The sequence below is a fragment of the Mirounga leonina genome, unplaced genomic scaffold, assembly GCF_011800145.1.
Source record: "Mirounga leonina isolate KUSES-001 unplaced genomic scaffold, KU_Mleo_1.0 Mir_488, whole genome shotgun sequence".
Taxonomy (NCBI): Eukaryota; Metazoa; Chordata; class Mammalia; order Carnivora; family Phocidae; genus Mirounga; species Mirounga leonina.
The window spans coordinates 8,972,618-8,985,237 of record NW_023270777.1 but is presented as its reverse complement, the minus strand read 5'-3'; the positions used below and the strand labels follow the sequence as shown (position 1 = coordinate 8,985,237).

General features: G+C 50.8%; 1 protein-coding gene across 1 annotated transcript in view; it reads left to right on the top strand.

The window, feature by feature from the left end:
- Positions 1 to 6,702: 6,702 nt before the first annotated feature.
- TRIM16 (tripartite motif containing 16) overlaps positions 6,703 to 12,620 on the top strand; it is a 17,856-nt gene continuing 11,938 nt past the window's right edge. The window contains exons 1-2 of the mRNA XM_034989651.1: positions 6,703 to 7,403; positions 12,416 to 12,511. Of these exons, the coding sequence (XP_034845542.1) occupies positions 6,903 to 7,403; positions 12,416 to 12,511 (597 nt within the window). The 5' untranslated portion in view covers positions 6,703 to 6,902. The remainder of the gene's footprint in view (positions 7,404 to 12,415; positions 12,512 to 12,620) is intronic.

The following is a 12,620-nucleotide window of genomic DNA, read 5'->3' as shown; positions in this document are numbered from 1 at the left end:
CTGTATTTCCTTCTGGAAGTTAGGTTATTGGTAAGAATGCTTTTCCCCTGTAAATCACTAAGACATTTGTGAACTGAGGGAGACTCATGTCTTGCAGGACTGTAATCTCTATAAATTAACCATTTGTTTTTCCAGAAAAGGGTGCAGGACACAGTCTCAGTAAAGTATAATCCCTTAAAATCAATCAAATTCAGGGACACCTGAGTGGCTCAGTCGTTAAGCGTCTGCCTTCCGCTCAGGTCATGGTACCAGGGTCCTGGGATCGAGCCCCACATCGGGCTTCCTGCTCAGCGGGAAGCCTGCTTCTCCCTCTCCTGCTCCCCCTGCTTGTGTTCCCTCTCTCGCTGTGTCTCTCTGTCAAATAAATACATAAAATCTTAAAAAAAAAAAAAAGATGGAAATAAAAAAAATCAATCAAATTCAGATTTATTACCATTTTATTATATTATTCTCATTTTCTCAGTCTGATGGGCTGATTTTTCTTAATTTTTGTAGGCTCACGGACAGATATTATCTACATTTGTGAATCACAGCTCTGCGTGGCTCAGCAGAGACGCAACTGAAAAAAATCTGGTGAGATTTTTAAAGAGACAGACGGGAAGCTGTTTGATTGGAGAAAAACTTGAGGAGCGTCTTTAGCCAGAAACTGCCATGTAGAGTCTTGAGGTTAAGAAAGCTCTCCTTGAATTGTTCCAGATTCCTCAAGGTGATGACCTGAAACCTACAAACGAGGTGATGTGGTTTAGAGTGTTGGGGTTTGGAGCTGATGGCCAAGAGAGAATTCTTGTGACGTCTCTGGTGCAAAAAGGTGGTTTTATTAAAGCACGGGGACAGGACCCTGTGGGCAAAAAGAACTGCACTGGGGGTGTGAGGAGTGACTGACTATATACTTTGGAGCTGGGGGAGGTGAGGACAAAGGGAGGTTTCCAAAAGGACTTTGGTATGCTAAAGAAGACTCTCAGGATCCTGGAGGCCCGGCTATCATCAAGCTAGGGTTGTTTTTCCCTCTAACAAGGCATTAACATGAAGACAGTTGGGAGTGTCCTGGAGGAATGTTATACTCTGCCTGCCTTAAGTATTTGTCAAGGGGGCTGCAGGTTATAAGGACATTTAATTTTATCTACATTCCCTTCTGCCTTTGTTCCTCACATCAGAGGGAGTCCAGTGGCATTTAATGTTTCTGTAACTTTTAGGGTGTTTGGCAGTTTCTGGGACTAGTTGTCACAAAGTCAACTGGATGACAGATTAATAATTAACGGCCTACCTACAAATCACCTACCACATAGCTTGTTAGAATTCGAGTCCTCCAAATTTGGGGTAGGGAAACCTCCCCTAATTCTGGAAAGGAATACCAAACCACCACTTGGCCCTCACATTCCTGGAGGCAGGTCTGGCTCAGGAAAGGATACCTCGGTGAAATTATGTTAGTTTTGTGAAGAAGAGAGGGACCCTTTATTTTATACAAGGGTGAAAGTTTGGAATGGATGTGAGTGGTGTTCAGTTAACCCTGGACCAAGCCTCCTCTCAGCAGGGCCATCCCTGTGCCTGAATCAATCTCAGTGAATTGTACATAATAATTTGCTGCCATGGAGACCAACCAGCAGGCTGCAGAATGCCCCAGAGCACTTGGAGGTTAGAGCTGAACTGACCAGAGTCAGGAGCGGGAGGGGAATGGTAGCCAGAACTTTGGTGTCACTTCTTGCTGCTGGAAGGATTAAGCAAGACCCTCCCTAATATTTTTAATGGAAGATACTAGAGTATGTTTGCAGATTGCTGGGAGCGATCTAGTGGAGAGGGACAGAATAAGGGTGCAGGAAGGAGCATAACTGAAGGGGCAGAGTTCCCGCTAAGGCAAGTAGAAGAGGGGGGGAGTCCCACACACTTGGGGAAGGACTAGGGACCCTGCTTCCACTGCAGAGGGAGGGAGGAGGAGGAGGAGAGGCGACAGATGCTGACACCTTTGTCAAGCTGGTCATGGGGACATCAGCGAGTTCCTGAGTAGTGGCTTCTTTTTTTACAGGAAAGCAAGAGCCCAGATCCTCTGCACAAAGGGGAGGTAGGAAGAAGGAAGAGGGTTTGAGAAGGGAGGAGCCTGGTCCCCGGGGAGGGAAGAGAGGGCATCCCTAGAAAAACACAGCACCAGGGCTGTGCAATATTGGGACCACTGGAGCATAGCTATCTTGAACTTAGAGTGGCACCTCTCTTTGTGATTGGGGATTTTGCTCCAGGGATCCTTGCATTTAGGTGCAGGCTCAGGGAAGGTGGGAGCATTCTGAGGTTGCCGGGAAGGTGAGATGGAGGGCGGAAAGGGGACCACGCTTATGCTGGGCCGTGGAGTTTAAAAGAAGCTAAGAGGAACATGAAGGCAGGAGGGGAAAGATGACAAAAAGAACTGGTGGGGAGCCATGTGGAGTGGCATGCTGGACCTGAGGCACTTTCCTCCCGTCCTTGCATTTAAGCAAGGGAACTGCAGGTAGAGTCAGAGAATAAAACTACCAATCCATGATTTTGGAGATAGAGATTTCTGGCGAATGCAAAATCCAGGTGTGAAGAGGGAAGGGAATTCTGACACCTGCTACAACATGGATGAACCGTGGGGACCTTAAGTAGGTTGAGTGACGCAAGCCAGACACAGAAGGATGAATACCGTTTGGTTCCACTTAGATGAGGTACCTGGAGTCATCAGATTCATAGAGACAGAAGGTAGAGGGGTGGCTGCCAGGTGCTGGGGGTGGGGTGGGCGGAGGGATGGGGAGTTAGGTTTGAATGGGGACAGAGTGTTAGTGGGGGAAGAGGAAAGGAGCTCTGGAGATGGATGGTGGGGATGGCCAGTGCCTGGGTGGCTCAGTTGGTTAAGCGACTGCCTTCGGCTCAGGTCATGATCCTGGAGTCCCGGGATCGAGTCCCGCATCGGGCTCCCTGCTTGGCGGGGAGTCTGCTTCTCCTCCCTCTGACCCTCCTCCCTCTCCTGCTCTCTCTCATTCTCTCTCTCAAATAAATAAATAAAATCTTTAAAAAAAAAAAAGAAATAAAAAAAACCAGTTAACTGTATACTTAAAACAGTTTTATGGGATGTGTATTTCACCACAGTAAAAAAAAAAAAAAAAATCCACATGTGACCACAGGGTGGGTGGCTGAGGTAAAGGTCCTCGGCAATGGGGTACCCCGAGAAGCATGTAGAGAGAGGTACAGGTCCTGAGAATGGCGACAGGGCTGGGGTGGAGAGAGACACTGTGGTCCAGGAGCTGCAGTCTACCCCAAGTAAGGGGCCTGACAGGAAGGCTGGGAGAGGCCGGACATATGAGCATTAGGGGAGCCGACTGGATGGGGGGGCACTGGAAGTTGGGGGGAGACGGCCTGCACGTTGCAATCGGGAGTGAGGAGGACGCCCACCCCGCCTCGCCTCTGTCATTTGTAGGGGGTGAGAGAAGGAAGAGCGCCAGCCAAGAGGTGGCAGGAAACTTTGGGGGAAGCCAAACGTCTGTTAAGTCAAGGAAGCAGAGGGAACTGTCTCAGAAAGACTGAGAATGTTGGGGGCCTCCTGGGCTGCAGCAGGGGGCAGGGTGGTGATGGCTGTAGAACGCTTGGTGCAACAGGGATTTCGAGTTTCAAAGACACGCCCGTTCGCCCCAATCTTTTTTTTTTTTTTTTTTTAAAGATTTTATTTATTTATTTGACAGAGAGAGGCAGTGAGAGAGGGAACACAAGCAGGGGGAGTGTGAGAGGGAGAAGCAGGCTTCCTGCGGAGCAGGGAGCCCGATGCGGGGCTCGATCCCAGGACCCTGAGATCATGACCTGAGCCGAAGGCAGACGCTTAACGACTGAGCCACCCAGGCGCCCCTCGCCCCAATCTTCTGAAGCTGAAGTGTTGAACCGGGGTATTTGTGTCACGATGAGACGCATTACATCCCCTGGAAGAAGGGGCAGAGAGCTCAGGGCTGCCACTGTCCTCTGGAAGGCTCTGCGAGTTCTGTGGTCCCCAGAAGGCTAGAGGTGGGTCTCCACTCTCCCAAGGAACTCAGACGTGCAATCAGAGACCACACAGTGGCCCAGAGAGCCAAATCAGGAATCCCTTTGCTAGCCCTGACCAGGCTGACATGCTCATTTTATGGGTGGGGAAACTCAGGTGTTGTGGGGACAAAGGCTTTTCTCAGGCCAGGAGGGGACTGAAATTCAGATTTCCTGTTTTCCAAGCTGCTGCGGACGATCTGCTAGGTTAGGCTCCCCCATGTGGAACCAGAGAAGGTCCGAGTATGCCCGGGAGTTGCCCTATAGGATTGGCAGTAGAGGAGGGGCCGGCAGGGAAAAAATTTCATGAAAGGAGAGAGCGTGGGAATGAGATGAAGGAATGAATGGGAGAGGCCAGGTGGACACCAGATGGTTTTAATGTCCTCGGACCAGCTCAGCTTTAGCACCCTGAAAAAGGGATGGAAAGGTAAAGCAGCCCCATCCGCTGTAATTGGATAAAGCCCCGAGAGCAGTGTGAGCCTGCAGAAACCAGCTCCTTTCCCTCCTGGCTGGAGATCTAAAAACCATGAATTTAAATGCAGGGAAACCTCTTCTGGGGGGCTCTTCAACAGCGGGCCCCACCATTCAGGACAGGGACACTTAGGGAACTTCTTATTGCTAAAAAGGGCTGCTTTTATTTTTTATTATTTGATTTTACTTTTAAAGATTTTATTTATTTATTTGACAGAGAGACACAGGGAGAGAGGGAACACAAGCAGGGGGATTGGGAGAGGGAGAAGCAGGCTCCCCGCGGGAGCAGGGAGCCTGATGCTGGGCTCGATCCCAGGAGCTTGGGATCATGACCTGAGCCGAAGGTAGAAGCCCAAGGACTGAGCCACCCAGGCGCTCCAGAAGGGCTGCTTTTAGGCAATCATGATATGAATATTTTATGCACGTTGAAAATACGACAGGGCTGCAGCTGAGATAGATTTTTACAGACTTGGGGGAGGAAGCTGTAGAACCTCTCCAGGATGCAGATGTTGGGGTCCAGGCACCCTAGAATCATCCTGTGTCCCTTGGTGCCCATCTGGCAGAAACTAAGCATACTGTGCATCCCCATCCAGTGGTGATGCCTGGGAGCTCCTTTCTTTTAAGGAGCCAGATGCTTCTTGTCCCATCCTCTGGCCATGTGTTCTGGGCTGAACTGGGTCTTTCTTTCCCAAATTCATCTGTTGAACTCCTCACCCCCGGGACCTTATAATGTGATTGTATTTGGAGACAATCAATGACCAATTAAAGTGGTAATTAAGAGGAGGTCTCTAGGGTGGGTCCTAATCCAGTATGACTGGTGTCTCTATAAGAAGAGGAGATCAGAACACAGACACAGAAGGAAGGCCATGTGAAAACACAGGGAGGAGGTGGCCATCTATAAGGCAAGGAGAGAGACCTCAGAAGAGACCAACCCCGCTGACACCTTGATCTTGGATTTTAGCCTCCAGAACTGTGAGAAAATTAATTTCTGTGGTTTACATCAACCAGTCTGTGGTACTTTGTTATTATGGTAGCACAAAGAAACTCAAACACTGTGTCCAGACACCTTATTAAGTGGGCAAAGGGACTGTTTCTTGGTACACACCTCTTTCTAGGAACCACGCGGGACTCGTAGCCCGGGAGAGCTGTCTGAATTGAGCTTTTTTTTTTTTTTTAAGATTTTATTAATTAATTTATTATTATTATTTTTAAAGATTTTATTTATTTATTTGAGAGAGGGAATGAGAGACAGCAGGAGAGGGAGGAGGGTCAGAGGGAGAAGCAGACTCCCTGCCGAGCAGGAAGCCCGATGTGGGACTCGATCCCAGGACTCCAGGATCATGACCTGAGCTGAAGGCAGTCGCTTAACCAACTGAGCCACCCAGGCGCCCCCATTAATTTATTCATAAGAGACAGAGAGAGAGAGGCAGAGGGAGAAGCAGGCTGCTCCCCGCTGAGCAAGGAGCCCCATGCGGGACTCGATCCCAGGGCCCTGGGATTATGACCGGAGCCGAAGGCAGACGCTTAACTATCTGAGCCTCCCAGGCACCCCTGAATGGAGCTTTTATGTGGAAGGAGACAGGTTCTTCCCTTATCCTCTGATCCCCCTGAACACCCATTTGCAAGAAGGTGGTATGGACAAGGTCAGGGTCAGGGGCATGTATCCTCCTTTTCCTAGATGGCCTCATGTCCAGTTCTACGAGATGGGAAGGGACGAAGGGCTGCCCTATCGCTGAAGTCCTTACATTTTAGATCCCTTTAAAAAAGGCAAAAAAAGGGCGCCTGGGTGGCTCAGTCGTTAAGCATCTGCCTTCGGCTCAGGTCATGATCCCAGGGTCCTGGGATCGAGTCCCACATCGGGCTCCCTCCTCGACGGGAAGCCTGCTTCTCCCTCTCCCACTCCCGCTGCTTGTGTTCCTGCTCTCACTATCTCTGTCTCTGTCAAATAAATAAATAAAATCTTAAAAAAAAAAAAAAAGGCAAAAAAAAAAAAATGTAGCCCCGTGAAGCCCCATAAAGCAACGCAGGCTTTTTAAGGCAGACCTCGGGAATCTCGAATTCTTTCCAGAGCAGCCACCGAACCACGTGGTCTTCGGCTCAGCCTACGGGGTGAATGATTTCACGCAGGAATAGAAGTTTCGGGGCTGGACCCGAGGAGGGGCCTGAGCCCCTGGGGAGACGTTGTGAGCAGCTGTCCTCAGCCCGAGGAACCTAGCTGCCTTGTGATCACGGTAGTCGGCGGCCATCCAAGAAATGATTAACTGAGTAATGATTAACTGAGCTTCCTCCGGGAGGGAGGGCGGAAACAGTTAACTCCCGTGACAGCGGCAATCATTTAGGCGTGGTTTTCTAGCCTGGCTTGGGCCGCACAAGATCCGGGGCCAAGGGGCAGAGGAAGGACGGCTCGGGCGCCAGGCTTCCAGATGGCTGAGTTGGATCTGATGGCTCCAGGGCCACCGCCCGGGATCGCTGCTCACCCTCTGGCCACTGTCAGCCCAGACTCTGGGTCGAGCAGCCCGGTTGAAGAAGAGGACGTGGGCTCCCGGGGGAGCTCTCAGGAGGAGACAGAGGGACAGGGCAGCGGCTCTGCAGGGCAGGGGGGTCCTGACGTTGAGGGGGAGGCGGAGATCCTGTGTGATTTCTGCCTCGGGACTGGCAGGGTGAAGGCGGTGAAGTCCTGCCTGACCTGCATGGTGAATTACTGCGAGGAGCACCTGCGGCCTCACCAGGAGAACAGCAAACTGCACAGCCACCAGCTGACCGAGCCTGTGAAGGACCGGGACCTGCGCACCTGCCCTGCCCACCACAGCCCCCTGGTCGCCTTCTGCCGCCCCGACCGGCAGTGCATCTGCGAGGAGTGTGGCCAGGACGAGCACAAGGGCCACGCCTCGGTCTCCTTGGATGCTGCCCGCAGGGACAAGGAGGTGAGTGCTGGGGTCCGTCCAGGAGAGGGAGGGATGGAGATGGCATGCCCAGGGAGAGGCTGGACCACCCCCGCAGCTCCTGGGGCTCCCCGACTTCACTGTCCTGACAAGCACTTTAGCCTTAGCACTTGGCTGTCCGTCCAGGGTAAATATCTATTGCACTTGGCTTTAGAAACTGAAGTGGGTCACTCTGCTCCCACCTGTATCCGGCTGTCCCTATCCTTACTCTGTGTGTGCCTGTCTCACCTCATTCTTGCTAGCTTCCTATCTGTCACTCCGCTTTAGGTGACGGATGCGTGTTGGGGTGTGGGGTACAAGATTTCTGGGGCTTAGGGCAGTGACGTCTCCTTCTGGCTGGATCTGTGTGGCAATTAATGAAGTGGAAGCCTTGGCAGAAACTCAAGAGAAAAAAGTCAAACCTTTTGCCCAATTTCTCTTTTTCCCCTTTACCCCCAGCGGGAGATCAGTAGCAAGTGCTCCTCTAGAGTGAAATCTGAGAGCTTGGAAAAAAATGCTGAGGTAGCCTAGAATTGAAAACTTACCTCCAGGTACAATGTCCAAGGACGGCTTAACTTCGGGAAAATAGAAGTTCCTCATCAGATAGAGGTACCAGGAGGGACTAAGAAACACCATGCTCAGAGCCTGTAATTTTATTCCCATTAGATAGGGAAACTGTTTCTAGAACAACCAGCTTTTCTTTGCCCTAAAGCAGAGAGAGCATGGGGAAGTTCTTGGGAATGGATTTAGCTCCTTTGTATTCTTTGTTTCTCATACTTTGACTTTTCAGGAGCATTTTTTTTTTTTTCTCCTCAGTAGGGCATTGCTGTTGACTTCTGTCCCACATTCCTTATGTTCATCCCGTCAGCAGCTCCCTATTTGCACTGCACAGGGCGGGAACCTTGTGTCCAATGTCCTCCTTCCAAGGTTCCTGGGCAGCAAAGGGAAGGGCTTTCTGGGAAGGGCACTTAATTGCCAGGGCCCCTCCTCCATGTCCTTTCTTAGGCACAGATTTTATCCAGTGTTAGTGGCCATTGTTCTGGAAATCTCTGTATTCCAGATGCCAATGAGTCACCATTCCCAGCACAGGGAGCCACTTGTCAACTTTTTCCAGTGTTTCCAGCATCAGGGAAATGTCCTGTCAGGAAAGCAATTCTCTGCCACTCATAACCAGGATGAGGCTCAGTATAATGCTCTTCCGTAACCATGGAGAGGCTCTGTATCAACAGATGGACAGGTCAAAGGGAAAAGTTCGACAGAGTTGAGCAAAATCGTCCCCCTTGAGCATTGCCCTGTGCCAAATGCTTTCTGTGGATTTTCTCATTCAGGTAACTCTCATTCCTCAGATAACTCTACTATGGGGTGGCAATTCTTTTTATCTTCACATTTTGCCAAACTCCAACAGACAACTAAGTCATGGGGTGAAGAATGGAAGCTTTTGGAAAGCCACCCTACACGGGGAACATGGGTGAAGGACCCTAAGATCACAAAATTATAACATTACTTTTTTTTTTGGTACCAAAATCCCGCCACACATATAGTAGAGCTACTAAGACTGGCATGGATACAATATGGATTTTAAACACAGAGTAAACTGCTGCATGGCAGAGGGTTAGGGTAATTGTAATTCTGAGCAGGAAGAGTTGAGCAGAGCATATATGGAACCCTAAATTCAGGCATCCTCGGGGAGAGCTGTGTAAGCTAAAACATAAAACTGGGTAAGGGGCTCCAGAGCTATTTTTGGTGTTGAAAAGCAATCATGGCCACAGGTACAATCCAACAGCCCCAGACCCCAGATTTTTGGTGAGGACCCCAGTTCAAAACCTCCGCCCTTCTGCTCTGCCTAAGAGAGCTCTCCGCCATTTCTTTCCTGTGTCCTTGTTTTTAGCTCAGAGAGCAAGTTTCCTTCGTAAGTGCAGCCACACTCTAGGTGGCTCTGCCAAATCTTAGGAGCCAAAAGATTTCTTGCAAGGAGCCCAAGAGACCAGCCCAGAAGACACGGTGACTCGATGAGACTGCAGATGCCATCAGGATTATTGTGAAAGTTTTACTAGGCATAATGAAGGCTCCAGAAGCCTCATATCCCCGTCAGCTAGCCCCACCCTACTGGAGTGACTCACTGAAGGGCTAATGACTCAAGCAGGCATGTTGTTGTAGGAAAATGTAAATGGCAGTGTCAGTCACAAGGACACAAAGCAGCTGAGATCCTGCATCAGATCCACAGAGCCACTTACTTCTCATTTAACCAAGGGAGCCCCTCCTGAAGCTTCTCTGGTCTCTAGCTATGCCAGTGGGCAGAACCTCTGGATTTTGGGAAGTGGGTGTTCTTTGATACATGTTCTATCCTGCTGGTCTACCAGATCCCGGCTCTTCCTGATGGGGACTTCTCTCTGCCCCAGGTCAGCTTCCTAAGGCCTCTTTGCTTTTCAGATTAGCTGGCCTTGCTGTGTACGTGCTTGCATGCATCCAGTGCCTGATAAAACTTGGACTCCTTTGGCCATTTCCTTGTTTGTTCTGACCCTGGAAGTGCACGTGGCTCTTTTCCTGTTCTTCCTCCAGCTTATCAGACATCATCGATTCCTTCCTATGGGCTCAGTGTAAGACCACACTGTCTGTCCTCAGGGAGCTTGGACTTGAATGAGGAAGCCAAGGCAAGTTCCATGGCTCCCTGGAGTGCCCAAGGGCTGAGGCAACAGAACTACATGGTCCAGGAGGGAATTGTCAGCAGGAGTGAGGGCAGGGCAGGGTTCTTGGAGGTGGGAAGATCTATCTTAGATCATGGGTCACACTACATTCAGCCTTAGCCTCAGTTCCAGAAGATTCGGGACTGGAAGCATCCTGGGGACACAGTCTTCTTGTAGAGCAGGAGCCAAGTTTCTGCAAGCCGCAGGTATTCACGGGTCTCTGGGGAGCAGTTAACCGTGCCCTTCAATACAGGGCTGTTTGCCTTCATTGGCACCACTCTCCTGCTTTTGTGCTGAGTCCACCCTGGCCTGAGACGTGTGTATAGTCAGTATCTTGGGAAACCTTAAAGCCAGAGCCCAAGTCATCCTGTCATCTTCTAGGAACAGGAATAACTGGAGATACAGGTGTCCCAAAGCGGCCCCACCTCTTGTAGTAATCCGGAGTGCCTTCCTTTGGGGTGACTCACTCAGAGAGGTCCCCATTAGGTACTCAGGAATCCTTTTCTCCTTTTATGGCAATCTACAGGCAAGGGAAAGTGCCCCCTCCCTGGCTACTCCCTGGGAGTCTCCCCATGGCCCTGGATCCTGCTGGGGCTGCCCGTGACCCTTGCCAGGGTGGGTTCGGTTGTGCCCTTCACCACCTTTAAACAAGCACTTCACATTTCCCCCTTTTCCTTCCCCCCTTCCACGACTGCCCCCAAATAGGCCAGACCCTCCCCTTACTCCCAAACAGGTTTCAGGGGTGGGGGTGGGGGTCACAGAGCTCCCTCAGCTCCAAGTCAGCACCCCAGATCCTGAGCCAAACAAAACAAAACTAAGAAGTTACCTGCCTTCTGCAGAGTGAGCCACCCACCTGGGCTACCCTCACCAGGGGGCCTGGAATTCCCCCTAGGCTTCGGTGGGAAAAAGCAGAGACCACTGATGCCCTCCGAGTTCGCTCAGGGTGCAAACATGCAGCTTCCGATGCTGATATGACCTATTGAAAGCCTTTAGAGCTATTCTTTTCTTTTTTTGCTGACTCATGCCCTTGGAGGGCCTTTGAAGGCTGCAAAGGTTTAGGCCTCATGCCTTGGCACACTTCTTGGCAGAAGGTGCTTAGGGAGTCTCCAAAGGGAAGGGTGGAGAAGGTAGTGGGGTCAGAGCAGGCAAACCTGAGGTTCTCAGACAGGCACTTGCCCAGGCCTGGAGGGCCAACTCTGCCTGCCTCCGGGAGTCGTGAGCGTGTGATGCAAAGCAGCCATGGTAGTAATGTGGTTTTGGAATATAGGTGAGCTTCGATGGGGTGAGGTTCGGAGCCGACGACCAAGGAAGAATTCTTGAGACGTCTTTGGTGCAAAAATGGTGGTTTACTAAAGCACGGGGACAGGACCCGTGGGCAGAAAGAGCTGCTGCCCTGGGATCTTGAGGAGTGGTGATGATATACTTGGGAGTTGGGGGGAAGTAAGTAAAAGAGAGGTTTCAAAAGAACTTTCATGTGCTAAAGAGGACCGGCCTGCAAGATACCTGAGCCCTCACTATTGTCAAGGTCGTTTTCCCCTCTAGCAAGGTATTAATATTAAGATAGTTGGGAGATCCCTGGAAGAATGTCACACAGGTCCCACCTAGGAGTGGGGGGTGGGGGGGAGGTTGCAGGGTGTCAGCTTATGCTTTGTCTTCAGCTAGCCTTCTGCTCCCTCATCAGTAGCAGTAACCAAGAAGAAGGGCCCCCATGATGGCTGATGTTGGTAGAGCACACACAGTGTTCCAGCCTCTGGAGCAAGTTTGCATTAACACACGCTATCTCATTCAATCCTCACAAAAACCCCATGGGTTGGGTGCTTTAGTTATCCCCATTTCACAGGTGAAAAAATGGAAGTCTGGAGACGTTAAGTAGATTTTTCCAAAGGATCAGCTGCTAAGTAGAAAAGCTGGGGTCCCCGCCCTTGGCTCCAGCTTGTTAGGTTATTTTGGGGGCAGACTGGCTGGGTTGGACTCCACTGTTGAACTGTGTGACCTTGATTAGGTGGCTTGATTGTATCATCTGTGAAATGGGGATAACGGTACTTAGCTAACATGGGTGTGGTCAGGGTGATAGGAGGTAATCCATCTAAATGCTGGAAGGGATGACCAGAGCCGCACAACTCAGGGTATATTCAGCTGATCATGCTGAGTTCAGCCCCAGGAGGTGTTGGCACACAACTGACCCTTTGTGTCCATTTAGGGCCCTCCAGGTGGCTTCTGAGGCAGCTCCCAAGGTCAAATTCTCCTTTCCGTGCAAGAGGAGCGGATAGCGCCATCACTCCTGGGGACATTCTGTGCGCACTCCTTAATGCCATTCTTCCCTCTTCTTAGGCTGAGCTTCGGGACACCCAGTTAGAGCTGGAGCGGAAACTCAGGTTGAATGAAAACGCCATCGCCAGGCTCCAAGCCAATCACAAATCCGTTTTGGTAAGTCTGCTCTGGGTCACCTGCCGTGTACCAGCACACCTGAGCTGCTGCTGGAGGCTCAGCCAGGCCCATCTGGGGTTGTGGGACGTGGGGTCACAGGCCCAGCCTC